Source organism: Triturus cristatus, chromosome 4_1 (genome assembly GCF_964204655.1).
Source record: "Triturus cristatus chromosome 4_1, aTriCri1.1, whole genome shotgun sequence".
Classification (NCBI taxonomy): Eukaryota; Metazoa; Chordata; class Amphibia; order Caudata; family Salamandridae; genus Triturus; species Triturus cristatus.
In genome coordinates, this window is record NC_140585.1 from 794,959,986 (window position 1) to 794,982,675 (window position 22,690).

The 22,690-nt window shown below is 47.2% G+C and overlaps 1 protein-coding gene across 1 annotated transcript in view; it reads right to left on the reverse strand.

Annotated features, from left to right (window-relative positions):
* The window catches only part of METAP2 (methionyl aminopeptidase 2), a 163,311-nt gene that overhangs the window by 42,931 nt on the left and 97,690 nt on the right, over positions 1-22,690 (reverse strand). The window contains exon 9 of the mRNA XM_085653380.1: positions 10,865-10,968. Coding sequence (XP_085509506.1) covers positions 10,865-10,968 — 104 coding nt within the window. The remainder of the gene's footprint in view (positions 1-10,864; positions 10,969-22,690) is intronic.

Sequence of the window (22,690 nt, forward strand, 5' to 3'; positions counted from 1 at the left end):
TCTAATTGCTTGACACCACAATTCAGATGATCAAACAATCATGAGATTAAAACCTAAAAGGCACTGTGATATCACTCCTAAAAAGGGAAGCTATATCAACTGGAGCCTGTAAGCTATCATCCAAGTGGACAGTGATACAACAGTTCCAAGAATTTGAAGAACATTACATTTGTTTGACTCCTGTAGGCTGGTGTTATTTAACAAGTGGTATGGTGGTTATTTTGGATGTAGCAGTAGAGAAGTTCAGAATTTTGGGAGCCAATTCACAAAGATTTTTGTGCAAGTAGTTGCGACTTACTCTAACGATACTTCTGACGTAATCCTGCATTCAAGGAATACTCCCGACTTACTCTAGGAAAGCACTAATAAGGCAGGAATATTCCAAGAGAAAATCACATCAAAATCTTTGTGAACTGAATGCATTATGGGCAATGGCAGTTTTTCGTTCTCGCATGCGCTGGCTCAGGCACAGGACGCGCTATATAATTGCATAAATAAAAAACAAATAAATACACCTCTCCCCTCCATAGCCGTGCTCCCTCGGACGTCATGTTCGAACTCTTACGTCGCAGGGCAGCCACCGACATGGTGCTCTCACAAGGCAAGTTAAGTGAAAGCATTGTACAAAAACACAGTATAACGCTTCACTGCGCTATCTCAAAAGACATAGGGCTGCGCTACAAAATTAATCGCAGGTTAGTGCCACACTGGCGTCTTGGCGCTATTTCCATATTTAAATCCACGCAGAGGGAGTACCCGTAATGAGCAGGACTTCTGCGGTGCAAATGTCGTACAACATTTGGTGCTTATCCCACTCGCCTCTACAGATATTTAAACAAATGCCACATTGGAAAGCTAGGTTAGGGGCCACAAATCATATTTCAATGAAATCCTGTTGCATTTTCAGGGAAAAAAAAGATGTCTTTTTTAAGACACATTTTACGTTTTTCTTCAATTGGGCTTTTGCTACCAAAGTTCTTGTCTGCGCCTTGCTGCGGACTTCCGACAAAAGAGGTTTTATCATAGAAAGAGCTCCGAATGAAAGTTGGATGAAAACTGCCTTCAGGCGCGTCTGAGGCGCCGCTATGAGGCTCACTTTGCTCCTCCGCGCCACCGTCAACCTTCAAGGGCAGACAATGGGCAGAGCTGCCGCCTGAGGACCTAGGGAACCCGCTTCCAGTCTCTGCGTCGGCTGAACATCCTGTGATCCTGGGCAAATGACTTAATATCTCGGTGCCTAAAAACGAATGAATGTGTCCTTCTGTAATGTAACATCCTTGCGGCGTTACACTCTTTTCTTTATGACTTGGTGTAGGCATTTTTTTCCATTTAAGTGAAGCTGCTTTCACGTTGCTGTGCATTTTTGTGTTGTGTTCATTCCTGGCCAAGGAAGCGCCCACTGTTCCCCTATTGCTCGAAGAATAAGCCATGGACAGATTAGTACCTTTGGGGCAACACGCTGCGTGTCCACTGGAATAGGGAAAGCCATAAGATAAAGAGGGAGCTACACGCGCACAGGGAGACAGAGCAAAACAAGCATTGGCATAGCCAATAGGTCTCGCCTTTGGGACCTTACAAGTGTTTAGCCGTGCAACAGTTAATGTTGCTGCAGTAAGGATATTGTGCTGCATAACTAAATACTTATAAGGTTCCAAAGGCGAGACCTATTGGCTATGCCAGTGGTTCCCAAACTGTGCGCCATGGCTCCCTGGGGAGCCGTCAAACCTAGACAAGGAAGCCGCGTACAAAGCACTTTAATGCATTTTATGTTCAAGGTTCTGTTGGCTTCAGTTAAACTAATTAGACTTCAACGCATGATGTTGATGATTTGTAAGGGACGTGCCTAAAGCTGTTAACGTAGTGCTTAATTTCTAGGGAGATGACCTCCATATTTCACTGGATCCCCACGTTCCAACACTCTCAAAGTAAGTGGAAGATGCCTGATTTATTATGTTAGACTCGCTAATAGTTTGGGTTTTTTCCAAATGTATTTTACATCAATGCAAGTTATCAGGAAAGTACAGTTGCCCTGTCTATTAAACACATTAAGTATTGACATTTGTACTTGAACCATAAGTACTTCCAGTACACATTTCTTTAAGTACACACACATTTCCAGACAGGCCTGCTCTCGCCATGAGCACAGGGAAGTAAACCACCATATACGGTATAATGCAAACATTTGGAAGCAAGAAAGAGGAACGTTAAAAAAAAAACATAAGATGAATTTATTTGGCTTGCATTGATTTGGATTTATAAACAACAAAAAGTCCCTAGGAAGGAATGAATGGAAATAAGGACCCAATCAGTGCTTATTTTTAAAGACTTGTCCAGCCGGACAGCGGTCATAGATTTTACTGATATAGTAATGAAGCAAAATATCGAAAAAATACACAAAGTGGGACACAAGCCTGTGTCCCGTACAAATAACAAGGAGAAGAACAGAAAAAACAAAGGTTCAGGCAAAAAACGTTTGTTGCAAATGGCAGGGATAGAAAATGAACCAACAAACATTACATGGGACACCCTTATGTATCATACTTAGTATTGCTAAGACCATAGAGGGTGTTTACAAGTGTCGACGGCGTTTCGATCCTATAAACGAAATATTAGGATCATCATCAGGACAACATTGATTATGCCTGTACAGTTTAACCTGAATAGCCTTAAAAGGGAAGAGGGAAGAAGAGAGAAAAGGGAGATAACAATTAGAAAGTAATAATTCAAAAACACATGATTAGAAGGGGGGGTTTAAAAAGTCTGATCAAACACAGTACTGTACGTCATCTCATATCAAGGAGCAAGGAGTGATGAAAAAAGAAGTGATGAAAAAAGGCAGAAGCAGATATACTCAAACAATGGAAAGTATACAGGTTGTCAATATTGGTGCTAAGTATCTTACGCTGTGTGTTTGGGATCAGTGTCCAACATATACATGCCAACCAGTGAGAATGTAGTTCCTGACAGCTAAGTGCAGAATTAAGTGGCGTTAGGAAGAGGAAGGTCTCCAATGGACCTTAATCAGGGTACGTAACGGTAATATGCGTAGTAACAACCTAGTAATTCAACCGTCGATGCAGACAATATTTGTACCAAAACAAAGGGCTAACCCTTAAGTATACGTGCCAAGGAGACGGAGTGCTGAAGACTAAGCTTAAGAGTAACCTTGTGACAGAGAGGCTGTGATCAAGCAATTATGAGGACGTGCGGCGGAGAAAGAGTGAATATCCTGATTTGTGAAGTGACCAGATCAAGGTACGAAGAAACAGAGGTATAATATGCGTAGTAACAACCTGGTAATTCAACCATCGATGTAGATAATATTTGTACCAAAACAAAATTCAGCATACATGCCAAAGAGACGGAGTACTAAATACTAAGGTTAAGAGTAACCTCGTGACATAGAGGTTGTGATCAAGCAATTATGAGGACGTGCGGCGGAAAAGGAATGAATATCCTGATTTGTGATGTGACCAGAGGGATAGCTGGCGAGTAAGTACGTATTACGAGCAGGTGAAAGCAGGTGAGACTAACCGCGGGAAGCGGTGTCACTGGGGAGTGCTCTATATACAGAAAGAATATAAAGATTAAGTATGGTCCGAGCAAGGGGGGGACAAGGAAAGAGTAGAATGACAGCGGAGAGCAAACTCACCGTTACCGTGAGTGTGGATGCGTACGTAACGGTACTTAGAGTTGTTAGGAGCCGTTAATAGAAGGGATCGTCAGGAAGACAGAGTTCCCATAAGGGTACGCTGTGAAGAGAGAAATGGATTAAGGACCAAGCCAGGGAGAGGTGCCAGCAGAGTTGGGAAAAAAGAACGGGAGGGCTCACCAGAGTAGTAGAGAATTTCTACGAGTCCGTCAATGCGGGGTGCGCGATCCGAAATTACGGCAATGGCCGCGAGGGGAACCCAGGATTGTGAATTTAGTCTGATTACCGGATCGTCAAGAAGGCTGGTAGTAGTCCGCGGAGTAGCGCTATAAGGAAAACAGGAGGATTAAAGGCCAGTGGCAAGGAGTGGTGCCATCAGGGAAGGGTCGGGAGGGCGGGAAGGCTTACCGGTAGGATCGAAGATACGAAACTATCTGTAAATGCGGGGAGCGAGGTCCGGTGATACGGCTGCTGCCGTGGGGAGAAACCAGGACTGTGTTAAGGGCAGAGAAAGCCGATGATTGGTCGGCCCGGGTGGGGGCGTAAAAAGGGAGAAGGGACAAGATAGGACGATAGTTGCCATCTTGGAAAGGGCAGAATAAAAGGGAAGACAGTGTGGTAATAGAGGACGGGTTAGGCCTCCTCTCTTGTGTTTGAGTTTCGGTGCGGCAAGCAGTACTTGGTCTTGTAACCGATAAGGAGTGAATACATGCCAAAGGCGAGACGGAGGAGGAGGATGGGAAAACACAGAGCAGGTGGGGACGCAGTGATGGTGCGACCTCATATCACCACCATTGAAAGATCGGCCTTGTGGAGGGTGAAATAGATCTAACTGAACGTAGACTCTCCCATGACCATGGGGTTGTGCCTTCCCAGCTACTTGGTGCTACTTCTGGTATTATCGAAAACCTCCAGGGTAGCGCGACTTTAAACTAGGTTTTGCCACCGACCGGAGAGGGAATTGAGATCGCCAGCCATGCCCTTGTTATTGCAGTAGATCTTCCAAGCCAAAGTGAGTCAGGATTGTTTTGTTCACAACATCCAGCCATAAAACGCAGAAGACCCGAGTCAAAGCTACGGCTCCCAAGAGAAAGTTACCCGTTCAAGGTACCCGGGGTTCCAAAGATGTACTTTCATGGGTTCAACCGTCTGCACCTTCCTGTCTGCTCGCTCACATACCACTCCCTTGCTACTCAGGGCCCTGATACCACCTTATCAGACTCCAAGCTACTGGGTATATTTTGTACTAACGTCAATGCCATCCTAGAGGCCAAGCTAAAACCTCTGGTAGACCAACTTGGATGCATAGAGACCCTGGTTAACAATCTCTCTAAAGTAAGGGCTTCCGAATGACCAACTATGGATCCTCCTTTAAAACCTGCCCCTATCCATTTTACATATATATCCTAACAAGTACAACCCCTTCTATGCCCACGGGCACCAGGGTCAGTATTCTTTATATACAAAACAGTGTCCACTGTGGGACTCTTTTCAGAAAAATATATTGGCAACCCTCTTGCATCAGTTCGGGGAAGCTCACCATTCACTGTATTATTTCCAAATACTAAATGATACCTACACACTCTGGTGATATATATATATACACATATATATATATACACGTATATATATACATATATATATATATATACATATATATATACATATATACATATATATATATATATACATATATATATATATATACATATATATATATATATACATATATATATATATATATATATACATATATATATATATATATATATATATCGCGCTCGGTGGGGAGTGACCAAAAACTCCCCACCGAGCGCGATGTTTTGGCGGCTGTCCAGCCGCTGAGTCTGCACCACTCCGGAATGTGGGGGCCACAGGGCTCGTATACGAGGGGCTCGTTGTGGGACTAAGGACAAGAAATGCACCAGTTACATTTGCCAGAGGCTCAAGTGAGAGCCTACAATCAATGTTGAAAGCGTATCCATCTGGGGAAAAAGAAAGGACTACACCTCCCATGAAGCAATGCATAGACTCATCCAGAGTAGCCAATCAGGGGCATGCAATGTTACTTCAAATTTGAAGGTGAGCCATCCACACGCTTTCCGACTGCTCTATCCTCTGAAGAAGAGAACCTCTCGAAACGCGTCAGGATTGCAGTTTCAAGCCGATGATCTGCTGACAAACTGTGCTGGTTGATTCGAAATTAAAGGCTGTTTGGGGAAAGCTTTCCTTTGTTCGAGTGCGACTCAATTTTTGGTCACTCCCCACCGAGCGCGATGTTTTGGCGGCTGTCCAGCCGCTGAGTCTGCACCACTCCGGAATGTGGGGGCCACAGGGCTCGTATACGAGGGGCTCGTTGTGGGACTAAGGACAAGAAATGCACCAGTTACATTTGCCAGAGGCTCAAGTGAGAGCCTACAATCAATGTTGAAAGCGTATCCATCTGGGGAAAAAGAAAGGACTACACCTCCCATGAAGCAATGCATAGACTCATCCAGAGTAGCCAATCAGGGGCATGCAATGTTACTTCAAATTTGAAGGTGAGCCATCCACACGCTTTCCGACTGCTCTATCCTCTGAAGAAGAGAACCTCTCGAAACGCGTCAGGATTGCAGTTTCAAGCCGATGATCTGCTGACAAACTGTGCTGGTTGATTCGAAATTAAAGGCTGTTTGGGGAAAGCTTTCCTTTGTTCGAGTGCGACTCAATTTTTGGTCACTCCCCACCGAGCGCGATGTTTTGGCGGCTGTCCAGCCGCTGAGTCTGCACCACTCCGGAATGTGGGGGCCACAGGGCTCGTATACGAGGGGCTCGTTGTGGGACTAAGGACAAGAAATGCACCAGTTACATTTGCCAGAGGCTCAAGTGAGAGCCTACAATCAATGTTGAAAGCGTATCCATCTGGGGAAAAAGAAAGGACTACACCTCCCATGAAGCAATGCATAGACTCATCCAGAGTAGCCAATCAGGGGCATGCAATGTTACTTCAAATTTGAAGGTGAGCCATCCACACGCTTTCCGACTGCTCTATCCTCTGAAGAAGAGAACCTCTCGAAACGCGTCAGGATTGCAGTTTCAAGCCGATGATCTGCTGACAAACTGTGCTGGTTGATTCGAAATTAAAGGCTGTTTGGGGAAAGCTTTCCTTTGTTCGAGTGCGACTCAATTTTTGGTCACTCCCCACCGAGCGCGATGTTTTGGCGGCTGTCCAGCCGCTGAGTCTGCACCACTCCGGAATGTGGGGGCCACAGGGCTCGTATACGAGGGGCTCGTTGTGGGACTAAGGACAAGAAATGCACCAGTTACATTTGCCAGAGGCTCAAGTGAGAGCCTACAATCAATGTTGAAAGCGTATCCATCTGGGGAAAAAGAAAGGACTACACCTCCCATGAAGCAATGCATAGACTCATCCAGAGTAGCCAATCAGGGGCATGCAATGTTACTTCAAATTTGAAGGTGAGCCATCCACACGCTTTCCGACTGCTCTATCCTCTGAAGAAGAGAACCTCTCGAAACGCGTCAGGATTGCAGTTTCAAGCCGATGATCTGCTGACAAACTGTGCTGGTTGATTCGAAATTAAAGGCTGTTTGGGGAAAGCTTTCCTTTGTTCGAGTGCGACTCAATTTTTGGTCACTCCCCACCGAGCGCGATGTTTTGGCGGCTGTCCAGCCGCTGAGTCTGCACCACTCCGGAATGTGGGGGCCACAGGGCTCGTATACGAGGGGCTCGTTGTGGGACTAAGGACAAGAAATGCACCAGTTACATTTGCCAGAGGCTCAAGTGAGAGCCTACAATCAATGTTGAAAGCGTATCCATCTGGGGAAAAAGAAAGGACTACACCTCCCATGAAGCAATGCATAGACTCATCCAGAGTAGCCAATCAGGGGCATGCAATGTTACTTCAAATTTGAAGGTGAGCCATCCACACGCTTTCCGACTGCTCTATCCTCTGAAGAAGAGAACCTCTCGAAACGCGTCAGGATTGCAGTTTCAAGCCGATGATCTGCTGACAAACTGTGCTGGTTGATTCGAAATTAAAGGCTGTTTGGGGAAAGCTTTCCTTTGTTCGAGTGCGACTCAATTTTTGGTCACTCCCCACCGAGCGCGATATATATATATATATATATATATATAACTGCTGCTTTAATCCGACTTGAAAGCATAAGTCCGTCTTCAATGTCTTAAGTTACGTATTTTAAAAGCTGGCGATCCCACCGTTGAAATGCCTGCATATGATTAAAACTCGTTGGAGTTGAAACGCGTCATGCCTACCTTGCCTCGAATAAATGAATGAAACAAGCACAGTTGGTGTGGCCTGTCTCACGTTGCGGAGAGATACGTGTGTCCTGCGGAATACTAGAGGTGTCTGACACACCTTTAACAGGCCCCGACCCGAGAGGATGAGGCTCTCCTTGTGTCAGAAGTTCGGAATGGATCATATATATATATATATATATATATATATATATATATATATATACACATACACATATACACATACATATGCATATATACACACACCAAAGGTTTGTGGTAATTTTTTTATTATTTCAAAAAAGTTCTATATGCAGATAATGTTCTAATGAATAACGTAAGTGCAGGCGACGCGGTACTCAAGTGTGACAAAATATCAAAATATACATATAAGAAAAAAGATATAAAAGTTTACTGGTTACGTATTTACAAGGAGAATACATGTGTGTATCCCATTACAACATGTGAGGCAATCATTGCTCAAGGCAAGCAGGTAAAAACATTTGTCTAACCATTTCACGGCCTCATCCCATATACTGAAGGAGCCTGCCGTGAGTCTCCAGGACACTTGCACCAGGCAAGCGATCTCTTACAATGGCCCGAATACTCTTCCCTGATCTGAAGCGCCCCTATCCACCAGTATAAGAAAAAGTGGGAAACCCAATATACCCTTGGAGGCTGAGGGTGCCTACAAGGGACTGTCTAAAGCACACACAGTTTAAACATTCAATACACAAATAATGATAAGCTTTCTGCGGTCGCTTGCATTAAATTATTTTCGAAATTCAGTTTAACTCATTTGTACTTGAACTAATCTGTTAGAAAAAGATCTTACACGGGTGTAAATGTTTTTAAAGAATCACATATATAAATGAAAAATCTTTCAAAGGGTACAAAAAAAAAATAATACAAAAACAAAAAACGAATACAAACGTCTAAGTGTAACTACAGATAGCAACTGAGTTTTACAGATCATTTGATGTTACAAACACCTCTCAGTCACTAGTGTGGACACCTCTTTACAAAAATATAACAAGAAAATGTGACTGGTTCACCAGACAACAGATCCTTGAAAACAGTTCAACGTGAAAGTAGGTGCAATTGTCGACGTTTCGGTCTATATTGTAGTCATCCGCTAGACCATCTTCAGGACATAAAATTACAGTGTTGGATGACCCTTAACAGTTTGTGTGGACTGATTCAAATCGTGGTCAAGTCCATCAAGAATTTGATTCGAAATTGAGAAAAGGGCTATCAAATAGCACCCACTGTTTCAACAATGAAAGCAGGCAACTCTGATCCTTCAGATTTTTTTTTTTAGGCTCCGATGTACCCAGAACTAGCTTGTGTCTAGAAGCTGGATCAGCCCGGCATCAAAGACAGTACCCAACACAGAGGTTTGGTCTTTGTTGCCGGGCTCATCCAGCTTCTAGACACAAGCTAGCTCTGGTCCTGAATTAGAAGCAACACTGTCCATCTCCAAAAGCACAAACATTCAATGTATTCCTTGCGGGCATCTTGTAAGCCTTGTTGACCACCATCTGGGTCCCACTCCCCTGTGGCTCCAGCAGACCTCACGGGGCAGTCATCGTCCAGGCACGAAGGGCCCTCAGTCGAGATTGACCCAGGGACACTTTGAGAATGATCCAGGGACTCCTACCACACTAATTGTAACTCTTCTCCCTGCATTTCAGAGCATGAATAGATTTGATTAGAGGAACAACACAGCCTCAGCGGCACAAGATTTAAAGGACAACACCCAGTTTACTCCAGTGGCAGTCGCGGCTGACAGGGTTTCCAACACCTGTATCAGGCCCTCCGCTAGTCCTACCTTCTGTTCCACTGATATTACTTGCTTACTGAGTATAGGCAGCTGTTCTGTTCTGGGCTGCAATTTCCACATTACTCATTTTCTGGAATAACTGTGGTTGTAAGTTGGAAATAAAGTGCAGTGCTATTTGCTCACCTCGTGAGGTGCCTTTTTCATCCTCAAGGGCAGCAGTCTGTTGCACTTCCCGTGCAGGTAATTCAGCGTGGATAGAAAAATCTCTCTTCCAGGACACCATTACGGCTTTTGTTGAGATCTCCATTTTCTCCCCAAGTCCCAACTGTTAAATTATCAGAAGGGAACCTCACAAGGTCTACTCAATTGCATACAGTCAGATTCCGACTGAGGGAGTCCACCAGTCCTGTCATGGGGGTAAGGAGTCTGTGTCCCAGGGACCTGATCCACCCTAGAGAAAGGAAAATGTTACTTACCCAGTAAGCATCTGTTCTTGGCATGTAGAGCTGTAGATTCACATGCTTTGCATACGCCGGTCATCTAGTGTTGGGTACGGATGTTTGCAAGTTGTTTTTCTTCGAAGAAGTCTTTCCAGACACGAAGTAGGTGACTCCTCCTTTCGGTGATAGTGTGCATGGGCATCGACTCTATTGTTAGATTGTTCTCCCGCAAAGGGCGAGAATGGAGTTAGTAAAGGTAGAATAGACATGTCCCTGCATATGTATAGAACATAAGAAAGAAAGAAACTGCAACAGGTATAGGTACCATGGGAGGCAGGTGGGCGCATGCCGCCTTGTGGCCTTAGTTATCTATGGCCCACAGACTCCTCCCTGGAGGACGTTGCATGAAGAAAAGACAGGAATTCACTCGGGATCTCTAGGAAACATCGGCCATCTTGGCATCCAGCCGGCTCAGTTTCAAGATGGTAGTCAAAATAAGAGTGATCAATCAATACCATATATTCAATAATATTTTGATGACTAGCAACTGCCAACTATAGGGCAAATCAGTTGTTGGAAGTAGTCTGATGTTTGAACGCAGCAGTGTACAATATTCTTGAGAAACAAAAATACAGGAAACAAAAAGAAATGCCCACCTCGTGAATACACACATCAAAAGTTAATGTTAAAGGGACAAAAGCAAAGTAATCACTTAGATTCCTAAAAGCTCATACCTCCATTCTCGTGGCTTCCCCTCCCTTGACAATCGGAACAGTCTTGCCACCGTGGATCCTATATTGTCCGATTGAATGCCCATTGAGATTGCGTATTGGCTTCACTGTTCAAGAAAACACCACAATATCAGCATGTAAGCAGCAGAACTAAAATTTTGAATTGCCAAAAAGCAGCCCCCCAAAATCTCAAAGGCCAGAAATTATACATCTTAAATAGTTTTCTTTAGCAATCAAACTGTATAGTGCCAACAATCCAGATGGTGATATGCTGGTGCTGTGCATTCACAGTAGAGGGCTACCTCTGCTTTAAAAACAATGGCTCAGTTTACCCCTGCAAAAACAAAAATGCTACGTCCTAACAGGTCGGCCCTGGAACTGACAAGAAGGGCTGCGATCCCAAGGTAAGAAGCACATTAAAACTAAAGTGAGAAAGTGGGTTGAAAACTAAGCACAAGGTAAGACGTTCATCCAGATTTCCACGTGTGGGATAAAGTAATGCTCACTACAAGCCAAGTTCTACTGACCGAGTACCTGGACGATCCTTTCACTCCTTGTAACCAGGGATTAACCCATAGACCTCAAGTATGGAAATAAAACATGCTCTACTAGAGGTGTGAACCTTCAATACTTAACAGAAAAAACATTACTAAGGCAAAGTGTCTATCTATTCACATAAAAATAATTGTACAAGAGGCCCAATTCAAGGCAATTACATTTTGGATGAAACGCTTACCAATATGATATATGCAGAAGCGCTCACAACATTGCAGATTTCTAGGAATCCTTTTAACAGGTCAGCATCATAAGTAGGGGGTTATACAAAAATGTCCTATCTTCATGATCAACCAATAGAGTTTTTTTTACTTAGGTTGCTGAGGAGACTCAAAATGAGACCCATGTCAGCTCTACATATTTTATAAACAAAATATTAGGAACGAGGTTGTGCTATATCATTAGAAAAGGCACTTCATATGATGTATGTTGAAATGTCAATTCAAACTGTATAGTATACCATTAACATGGATTCAATATAAATGTTTAATGAAAAAAACCTGAAATTGTGGTCTCAATTTCTCCCATGAACCTCCAGCTTCAAAAAAATTAAAGGTTCTGCATCCCTCACTACCGATCAGCTTGCTTCCTAATTTAGTGGGTTATCCTGAAGTCTCAAACAGCAGCTTGCTGCCTTACAAATGGGGACAAATAACCTCATACGTACACCCAAAATAAATTAAACACAATCAGATATAAAAGGAATGCAGGGCCTTTCCTAATGACGTACATTTTGTCAGAATCCCTACCTGGGGATTACTGCAGACTGTGATGAAACGGTCTTAAGGCAAAATCCCTCCCCTTGCCACTATCACCAGAACCTCATGCTACCCAGTGTAGCTTTAATTCATTTGCGTATGTTTCTGGCATGAACAATGGTGCTGCCTGGAAAGCAAACCCAGTCATACATTTAAAAAAAATGAAATTGTAGGGAAGTCTGAAAAGGGTCAATTGTGCAAAAATGTACCTCTGTTGTGCTCAATACAGTAATTACTACTAATTGAAGATTTCCAAGAAGGGGTTAGAGCTAGTCAGACATCAGGAAAGAGTTGCTCCTTGGCTGGTCTGGCAGCAGCACCTGGCTCATGTCAAGACTTAAACATTGTGGCTGCCCTGTCGGCCTGAAAATCGGGGGCTGAAGCAGAGCTGCACTGATCTCTGGAAAGTACAAATTTGCAGAGTGTGATCTCCTCTGTACTATCTGTGAAGAGTAAAACTGAATATGCTACTTACCAGTATGCATCTGTTCTTGGCATGTAGGGCTGCTGACATTCATATCTGTGCATAGATCGCCGCCTAGTGTTGGGTCCGGATGTTTGCACGTTGTTGTCCTGGAAGAGTCTTCGAAGTATCCTGGGGTAGGTGACTCCTCCCCTGGACCACAGTGCGCATGGGCATCCTCTCCATCCTCAGATTGTTTTTCGCCATTGGGGCAGTGATGGAGTAGATACAGAAAGTGATGACCATGCTTACAGTAATTCTGAGAGCTGCAGCTGTTACAGGCGCCGGGGAGGAGGGAGGGCGATATGAATGCCAGCAGCCCTACATGCCAAGAACAGATGCATACTGGTAAGTAGCATATTCAGTTCGAGGCATGTGGGCTGCTGAATTCATATCTGTGCATAGAATACATAGCAGTACCTCCTATTAGCGGCGGCTACCAGTGCCAGCTGCAGCGGTCTGAAAAAGAGTTTTGAGAACAGCCTGTCCTACAGCTGCCTGCTGTTTTGATTGCACATCTACCCAATAGTGTTTGGTAAATGTGTGTGTAGTGGACCAGGTGGCTGCTCTACATATATCATGCAAAGGGATGTTTCCTAGGAAAGCCATGGAGGCCCCTAACTTACGTGTTGAGTGGGCACGTGTTGAGTGGGCTCGTGGTGGAATCGTTAATGTGCGTTTAGCCTTTTGATAGAAAATTTGAATACATTTAACGATCCATCTGGCTATACCTGCTTTGGAGATAGCGTTACCTTTGTGGTGTGGGGCAAAGGCAACGAAAAGTTGTTTTGTCTTCCTAAAGATCTTAGTCCTGTCGATATAGTACATGAGAGCTCTCTTCACATCTAGTGTATGGAGTGCTCTTTCTGCGACAGTCTGTGGGTTTTGAAAGAAAACAGGCAGTTCAATAGTTTGATTCATGTGGAACTGCGATATCACCTTGGGCATGAATTTGGGGTTGGTACGTAGTACGACCCTGTTGGCGTGAACCTGTATAAATGGCTCTTGAACGGTTAGTGCCTGGAGTTCACTAACTCTTCTTAAGGAAGTGATCGCCACTAGGAAAGCTACTTTCCAGGTAAGGAATTGAATCTCGCATGAGTGTAGAGGTTCAAAGGGTGGACCCATCAGGCGTGTGAGGACCAAGTTGAGGTTCCACATTGGAGCCGGTGGGTGGCTTGGAGGAATTACTCGTTTGAGTCCTTCCAAGAATGCTTTGATGGCAGGCACTTTGAATAAAGAGAGGTGCTGCCTGTTCTGGAGATAGGCTGATATTGCGGTCAAATGGACACGTATAGAGGTGTACGCCAGATTGCATCGGTATAGGTGTAAGAGGTAACAAATTATGTTGTGGATGGATGCGTCTAGCGGGTTAATGTCATTATTATTGCAATAAATGACGAACCTTTTCCCATTTGGCTGCATAGCAAGCTCTGGTAGTGGGTCTTCTAGCTTCCTTAATGATGTCCATACAGTCAGGTGGCAGGTTTAGGTAGCCAAACTCTAGGACTTCAGGAGCCAGATCGCCAGGTTCAGCTGTTGCGGATCTGGGTGCTGAATCTCTCCATGGTTCTGCGTCAAATGCGCGGGTTTGATCCGCAGCCTTTGATGCGGCACCACGGAAAGTTCGAGAAAAGTGGTGTACCATGGCTGGCGTGCCCACGTTGGAGCAACCAGGACGAGTGTCAGGGAGTGTTGTCTGAGTTTGCGAGCCACCAGCGGTATCAATGGCGCTGGGGGAAAAGCGTACGCAAATCTGCCGGACCAGTTCATCCATATCGCATTGCCCTGCGATTGTGGATGTGGGAACCTGGCGGCAAAGCTTTGGCATTTTGCGTTTTCGCTTGTGGCGAATAGGTCTATCTCTGGATGACCCCATTGCTGGAAGTACGGTTGGAGTTCTGATGGGTGTAACTCCCACTCGTGCATCTGGTGGCTGTGTCTGCTGAGCAGATCCGCCATCTGGTTGTCTTTGCCGGGGAGGTGTTCCGCCATGAGGAACATGTTCCTCAGAATGGCCCACTTCCACATGCTCTGAGCCAGATGAGACAACTGAGGAGAGTGTGTTCCTCCCTGCTTCTGTATGTAGTACATGGCGGTCATGTTGTCCGTCCGGATCAACACAACTTTGTTGCACAAGTGTACTTTGAAAGCTTTCATTGCCAGGAAGATTGCCATCAATTCCAGAAGGTTGATGTGCATCTTCTTTTGTTGTGTTGTCCATAGTCCCTGCACTGTGTAGTTGAGTACATGAGCTCCCCATCCCTGGAGAGACGCGTCCGCTGTCAGTATTATTTGTGGAACAGGCTCTTGGAACGGTCGGCCCTTGCAAAGGTTTTGTGGATTCCACCAATGCAGAGAGTTGTATGCCCGACCGCTCACCAACACTAGGTCTTTTAGTTGTCCGTGAGCCTGATTCCATTGACGTGCTAAGCACTCCTGAAGCGGGCGCATATGTAGTCTCGCGTGTGGGACTATGAAAATGCAGGAGGCCATCATGCCTATCAACTGCATGAACACTCGCGCGGGAAGGGAGTGTTGTGGTTTGAACTTGGAAATCAGCATTTGCATGCTGTTGATTCTCACTAAATTTGGCTGAGCTGTGGCCGCCAGAGTGTCTATAGTCGCACCTAGGTACTGTTGTACGTGTGCGGGTTGGAGATGGGATTTTGGGTAATTTAGTGAGAACCCCAGACTGTGAAGGAGGTGAATGGTGCGGGACATGTGGCTGGCACATTGCTGGGCTGACTTTGCTTGAACAAGCCAGTCGTCCAGGTAAGGGTAGACGTGTATGTGCTGCCTCCGTAGATGTGCCGCCACAGTAGCTAGGCACTTTGTGAAAACTCTGGGTGCTGTTGTCACGCCGAAGGGAAGGACTTTGAATTGGTAGTGCTGCCCCTGAACGGTGAACCTGAGGTATTTTTTGTGTGAGGGGTGAATGGGTATGTGGAAATACGCATCTTTGAGGTCCAGCGTGGCCAGGAAGTCTCCCTGCTTGAGCAGCGGGAGGACTTGCTGTAAAGTGAGCATGTGAAAATGCTCGGAGAGAATGTAGCGGTTCAGGGGTCTCAGGTCTAGTATAGGTCTGAGTGACCCGTCCTTTTTCGGTATTAAAAAGTACAGGGAGTACACCCCGTACCTTGCTCGTGGACGGGTACGACCTCTATTGCGCCTTTTAGTAGCATACTTAGCACTTCCTGCTGTAAGAGCGTTAAGTGCTCTGAGGACATAGGACGGTGTTTTGGAGGTATTGTGGGTGGAGTTGAGGTTAATTCTAGGCAGTAACCGTGTTTGACAATATCTTTGACCCACCTGTCTGTGGTGATGGAGTTCCACGTGGACAGGAACCTTTGTAGCCTTCCCCCGACAGGTGTTATGTGGTCGGGAGGAAGGGAGAGGGCGTCACTGTTTGTTCTTGGGGGGAGGACCTGGTGTTGCCGTATCTGCGTCCTCTGCCCTTTGTGCTTGAGCCACGATAACCACCCCGGGTGTTCTTGTCGTAGGAGGTTTGTGTGTTTCCCTTGTTGTAGGTTTGCTGTGACCCCTGTCCTCTACCTGTTCCTCTATTTCCGGGGCGACGAAAGGAGCCGCTCCGAAAGGACTGCGTTTGGAGAGCCCCCATGGACTTTGCAGTGTCTGTGTCCTTTTTTATTTTCTCTAGGGTGGTGTCAACCTCTGGCCCGAATAAGTAGTCGGGGTTGACAGGCTGGTTGAGGATGTTATTTTGCACCTCAGGTTTGAATCCGGAGATTCGCAACCAGGCGTGTCGTCGCAACATGACGCTAGTGTTTATGACTCTGGCAGCTGTATCCGCGGCATCCAGTGCACACTTAATGGATGCGTTTGTGAGGAGTTGTCCCTCCCTGATGAGGATCTCTGCTCCTTCTTTGAATTGGTCAGGGAGATGTTGGAGTAATTGTTCTAATGTGTCGTAGTGTGCTCGATCGTAGCGAGCAAGGAGCGCCTGAGTATTGGCAATGCGCCATATGTTAGCTGCCTGGGCCGCAACCCGTTTGCCGGAGGTCTCTAGCACCTTGGACTCTTTGTCCGGGGGAGGAGCGTCACCTGTTTGCGAGTGTGCCCGTTTGCGAGCATTCGCAACTACTATGGAATCCAGAGGTAACTGGCCTCTAATGTAGGTAGGGTCCCCAGGCGCCGACCTGTATTTCTTGTCGATCCTGGGGTTTATTACTCTTGCCCTGGTGGGTTCCTTGAAGATGTCCTTTGCTGGTTTGAGGACACCCTTCAACATGGGTAGAGTTTTTATATTTCTTTCTGAGGATGCGAAAGTATCCATGAGAAAGTCGTCCGACGGTGTCAGAGTGGAGTTGCACACCATGATTGGCTGCAGCACGTTCAATGAGGGCGTTGAATGCGGCAGTGTCCTCTGTGGGAGACGTTTTTGCTCCATAGAGTTGCGGGTCCTGTGTATCCATAGGTGCACCCGAGTCTACAGGGTCATCCCAAGCTTGGTCATGGTCCTGTTGGCCTTGAGGGTCCATCACTCCGGGGTAGGGGACGTGGTCACCCATGTAGTCCTCCAAAACGTCTGTTTCGGAGTGTGTGGGAGAGAAGGACTGTGGATCTTGGTAAGAGGAATGGAGTGGTTCGTAAAGAACTGGTTCCGAAGCCACTGGCAGCTTTTTCTTAAGCGGGATCCGGTAGGAGTCCAAAGCTGGCTCCGAAGTTATTCTCCTCTTGTGGAGCATCATCCTGCCGGTGTCGGCGTCGATGTGTGATGGAGACGTCTCTGCAGGAGAGCGTTCGGCAGGAGTGATCGTGGTGTGGGTGACCCGTGTTCTGATTTGGAACAGTTTTGGGGCCGTGGATGGCGGCAGGCCAAAAGTGATGTTGGCTGGTGCCGAAGAGGCTGGTGGAGCTTTTATCGGCTCGGAGCCTGACGTGTCCTGGAGGACTGCTTTGTGTTTGATGCGTTGCGCAGCAACGGGCCGCACCTGGAGCGCCATAGATTCCTTTGCGCCGACCGGTTCTGTAGAGGCGGGCGTGGACTTCTTCGGCGCCAGTGGGTCATCGAGTCGAGGAGCGGTAGTGGCAGTCGACGTCGTTGATGAGTGTGCCTTTGGTGGTGCTGTCGAAGCGGTGTGAGACGCAGCAGGCAGTTTGACCTTTGGGGTCGGAGCCGATTGTTTCGGTGCCGGGAGCCGAGTAGGTTTGGTGGCACCGAAGGTCTTTTTCCGTGTGTCGGCGCCGACGTCGGCTGCTGCAAGCTCGGCACCGAAGTCTCGTTTGGTGCGGTCGGTGCCGACGGGTTTTGCTGGCGTCGAAGGTGTGGTGGGCCTCGATCCGACCAGCGTCACTTTTGGTTTCGGTTTCTGGTGAACCAATACAGCTTTCGGTTTCGGTTTGGAAGAAGGGAAACCAGCCGTTTTGGGTAGTAATGGCTGCCGCTGAATGTCCGAGGCCGGGCCAGAGGGCGGGGCCGAAGAACTGCGGGATAGGTCTTGGGTAAGGCCCGAAGGCGATCCCTCGACCGGAGCCATAGACTGGCGCACTGGGATATCCTCAGTCTGTACGGGTAGGCCTTGCTCGTCAACGGAGCTACTCTCTTCGGCCCCTAAGGCCTCATTGTAGTCTCCTACCTCGGCGTCGGCTTCATCTCTGTGAAAGAGTCGTTCTTCGACGTCTTCCGATCCGGAGTCGTTTTCGGAAGCGGGGCTGGAGGGTAGTTTCTCCACGTCTTCTACATCTTCGTCCTCGGCGCTGAAGATGTTGGCCGGGGCCGGTGCCGCTTGCTGCGCTTCGAGTCTCGCTGCTCGTCGATTCCGGAGAGTCTTCTTGGATCGGAATCGTGCACAGGCCATACATGTAGACTCGTCGTGATCCGGTGAAAGGCATTTGTTGCACACCGGGTGGACGTCGACATGGGGATATTTCGCATTGCATACAGGACACCGCTTGAATGGCGTCCTCGATTCCATCGTCGATGACGGGTCGATGGTCGAGTAAGATGCGAAAAAGTTGGTTCTGGAAGTTAGTAAACTAACAAAGATACTATCGATACCGATCGGGAACAGTACCGACGCGAACTAAAGGTCTTTTGGCCTGGAAAAAGCTTTTCCTAACTTGAGTCAAGATAAGCACATCCGAACCCAATGGCGGAAAAAAACAATCTGAGGATGGAGAGGATGCCCATGCGCACTGTGGTCCAGGGGAGGAGTCACCTATCCCAGGATACTTCGAAGACTCTTCCAGGACAACAACGTGCAAACATCCGGACCCAACACTAGGCGGCGATCTATGCACAGATATGAATTCAGCAGCCCACATGCCTCGAACATAATGGTACACACTGGGACAGCATAGGTGGGGTCCATTTCCGCTGCTTTAGGGCTAATGTGCCGTTAGGACATCTACAGGGAGATTATAGTGGGTGAGGGGCAGGGCCAGATCATTGATTGCCACAGTGTGCAGGCACAACCAACACCCTGTCCACAGATGTGGCACTGCTGGATGGAGTGGACTTTGTAAGGATTTACATTCATGCTGGATGGGACTAGGGCAGGGTTTCATTGTATATACTTCTTACATTTTCTGAGGTGTGGAGAATGAATCAGATGCAGTGCGTTTCTAGATTCGCTCGAGATAAGAAGAAATGTGACCGATTCAAACTCCTGCAACACTTTGAAGACTGACAATGGGTTAGCGATTCCTTTTGCATAAACTGCATGCTTTACACTAACCCCTTGTTTTTTTTTAGCACAGTAGCAGAATGTTAATGATGGCTTTACCAACAAGTGGAGGCGGGAGAGATCAAGGGGGCCTTACTGTTGTTCTAATTGCTACAGGTTATTTTGGTAGAGCTTCCACATTACTGTAGAGAGTGATTTCCAGGAGATAAAAAAAATAAATAAACATGGCTGAAGGTTCTACTGGGCAAACAACAAGCCTATTGCTAGTCTATGGTAGGAGTGGGGTTTCTCTTTTCGAAAAGAGCACCTGTAGGGAGTGGACTGAGGAGCACCCATAGACTTTAAAGTCCCCTTTCTTTCTTGATTTTTTTTTCAAGCACCTCGTAAACATGTGGCCCAAAAAGGTGCTCCTTCAAACAGGAGGATGAGGAGATGCTGCTGAACCTCCGGATTGAACCCAGAGATATGGAGCTAGGCGTGGCACACGTGTATGATGTTGGTATTAAAGCCCCTAGAGTCTGTGTCTGCGGCATGAAGTGTGCAGTGAATGTTGCATTGGAGACAAACTTGCCCTCAGACACCATCTCCTCACCACACTTTCTGTACTGCTTTGGGAGATGCTTAAGGAACTTTTCCATCTCCTCCCATTCTGCCATGTTGTAATGTGGCAGGAGAGCTCCAAACTGCCTATTTATCAATGGTTTGCTGCTCCTACTGCCACTCTCTAGCACACTGCATCATTCTTCTTGCTCTCCTTGTCTGGAGGAGTAGCATCACCGGTGGCCTCGGCTGAGGCATGCTTGAGGGCAGTGTGCATCACCAGGAAGCTGCCCCTTAACTTATGCTGGGAAGGGATTTAAATTTCCCCCATGTGACTACGCTGGCCTGGACTGGCTCTTTGAAATTCTTAGGGGGCGATTTGTATCTCTAAAAAAAAAAAATCCTCCTCCTCATGGGTGACATACATGTAAACGTTCTGAAAGGCTGCAGACTTCTGAATGACCTCATGGTAGGCCGTGGTGTCATCGGGGTGTGAGGCCCTGATTGGGTAATGGTCTACATCAGGATCACATGGGGAACCGATATGGTGGACACTGCAGGGATAGTTGTAAAAAAAGGGCCCTCTTTTTGCATGGTTGTAACCACTTTTTTCTAAACTGCTGATGTGCTTAGGGCCCTCTTTTTGCATGGTTGCAACCACTTTTTTCTAAACTGCTGATGTGCTTTGACGGAGTGCGCCCGGGATTCCTGCGAAACAGGTACCCAGGGCCTATGTTCTTTCCCTAAACTGCATTGAAAACAAAATCGAATTGGCACTCTTTGGCCACAGGTCCAGTCCCTTGTAAATGGCACTGTGGCCAGGGAAGGCCTCTAAGGGCTGCAGCACTTATTGTGCCACCCATAGAGGCCCTGTACCTTTACACACGCTGCCTTTGCAGACTGCATGTTTTGGTGCAGAACAGAGTTAAGAGTCGACATGGCACATGTGCCATGCCTACAACCCATTGCCCTGGCATAGGTCAGCCACCCCTCTAGCTGGGTGAACTATACTAGTGGTGAGGGTACAGGTGCATGAGCCCTGTACCCCAACAGCGTCTCAGCCCATTCTTAGACACTGTAAGTGCAGTAATGTCATTAAGATTATATGGTGCTGGGAGTCTGTCATTACGAACTCCACAGTACCATAATGGCTTTACCGAAAACTGGAAAGTTTGGTATCAAACTTCTCAGCTCATTATACCCACACTGATGATACCAGTGTGAGATTGAATGAAAAATGCACACAGAGGGCATCTTAGAGATGCCCCCTGAAAAACGACCTAACACTAGTGTCCAGGCTGAGTGGCTGCTTGCCAGCTGCCACCACGAGACATGTTTCTGGACCAGAGTCGAGTGCCTGCTGAGCTCGGGGGTTTGAAACAATGCACATCCCGGGACGAGGTGCCAAGCCTCCTCCCCCAGGATGGGCAGGGTCCACGAAGGGGAAGCTTCAAAGTTTTGCCGCCTTAGTGAGCTTCCCTAGGACTTTACTGTTTCCAGCAACTGGCCCCCACCGGTTCTGACTCTCACTTTGGGTGGGAGAATCGGCAGGAAAACCAAGTGAGGAAGGGAGGTGTGCCCACCTTTGCCAACCCCGCCCCTCTGGTGGGGGAGTCGAGGTGAAGCACAACTCAGTCCCCACCATCTTGCAGATGGGGGAACTCAGCCAATCAGAGAGAGGCATATGCCCCCCTCCCACTGGAGGGTGGCATAATAGGGGGTGTACCTACCCCAAGGAAGGGGCCCATCGGTCCCAACCTTTACTTACCTGTACCGCCCCTAAATCTCATGTTTAGGGGCACCCCTGAACCTTGCTTTGTCAGACAAGAACCGACGAACAAGAAAAGAAGGAACGAAGAAGCCATGCTAAAGCTAAGAGGAGGACACCCACTGACTTGGCCCCAGCTCTACCGGCCTGTCCCCACTTCGAACCTGCAGAAGCGAAATCCTGCAGCCAGCAACCTCAAGAACTCTGAGGACCTGCCCTGCCTTTCACAAGAAAGACTGTCTCCTGTGAGCACTGGATTTGTTCACCTACAGACTCCGGCTCTGGCCAAATCCGTGAGTCTGCACCAGACGTCTACGGCCCGAGGAGGTCTCACCGGCGATCCTGACCTGAGATCTGGTGATCTCTGATCTGCCTCGAATCTCCAAGCGAAGCCTGCAGCCTCTTTCTGGAGGATTCCGCCCCCCGCGACCAGAGCTGGTAAGGAAAACCGGATGCCTAAAGACACCCCTGCACCCGAAGTCCCACAGCCTTGGGTGGCCCAGCCGACGGTGTCCCAGCATCCCCTGGCATCCCAACTTACCTCGCCAACCGGTGGTCACCTCCAGAAGATCTTCGTCCCCGAGCCTGCAGTCTTTGTTGCAACTGGAGAATCCCCACTGAAATCAACAGGGCACCCGACGCCATAACAGCACCCTGCACCCAGCCGCCCCTGCGCCGCTGTGGGTGTACCTTGGGTGTTAACTCGGATCCCCCTTTACCCTGAGCCTAACATTTGCTCCCACAACCTTGTGGACCGCTCGTGTGCAGCCACCAACCAGAATCCCCACTATCCCCCATTGGATAGCATTGTGCCGCAGCACACTGCACCCACCCGCCCTAGTTCAGCTGAGGGTGTTTTAAGGGTGAATCCTTGACCCTGGGGGAACCCTGGTTCTAACCCCAGAATACCAACTCCCACAAATAACTACTTCCCTGTAAACCGATAACTCTACTTTTTCTCATAGGATTGCATTGACTGCTTTTTCCTAAAAATTGTGGAGTTGGTTTGTATGGAACATTGACATAACTGAAAATACACTAACATGGATTTACTTACCTTTTGTCTAGGAGATGTCTCAGTGTGATATCTAGGCA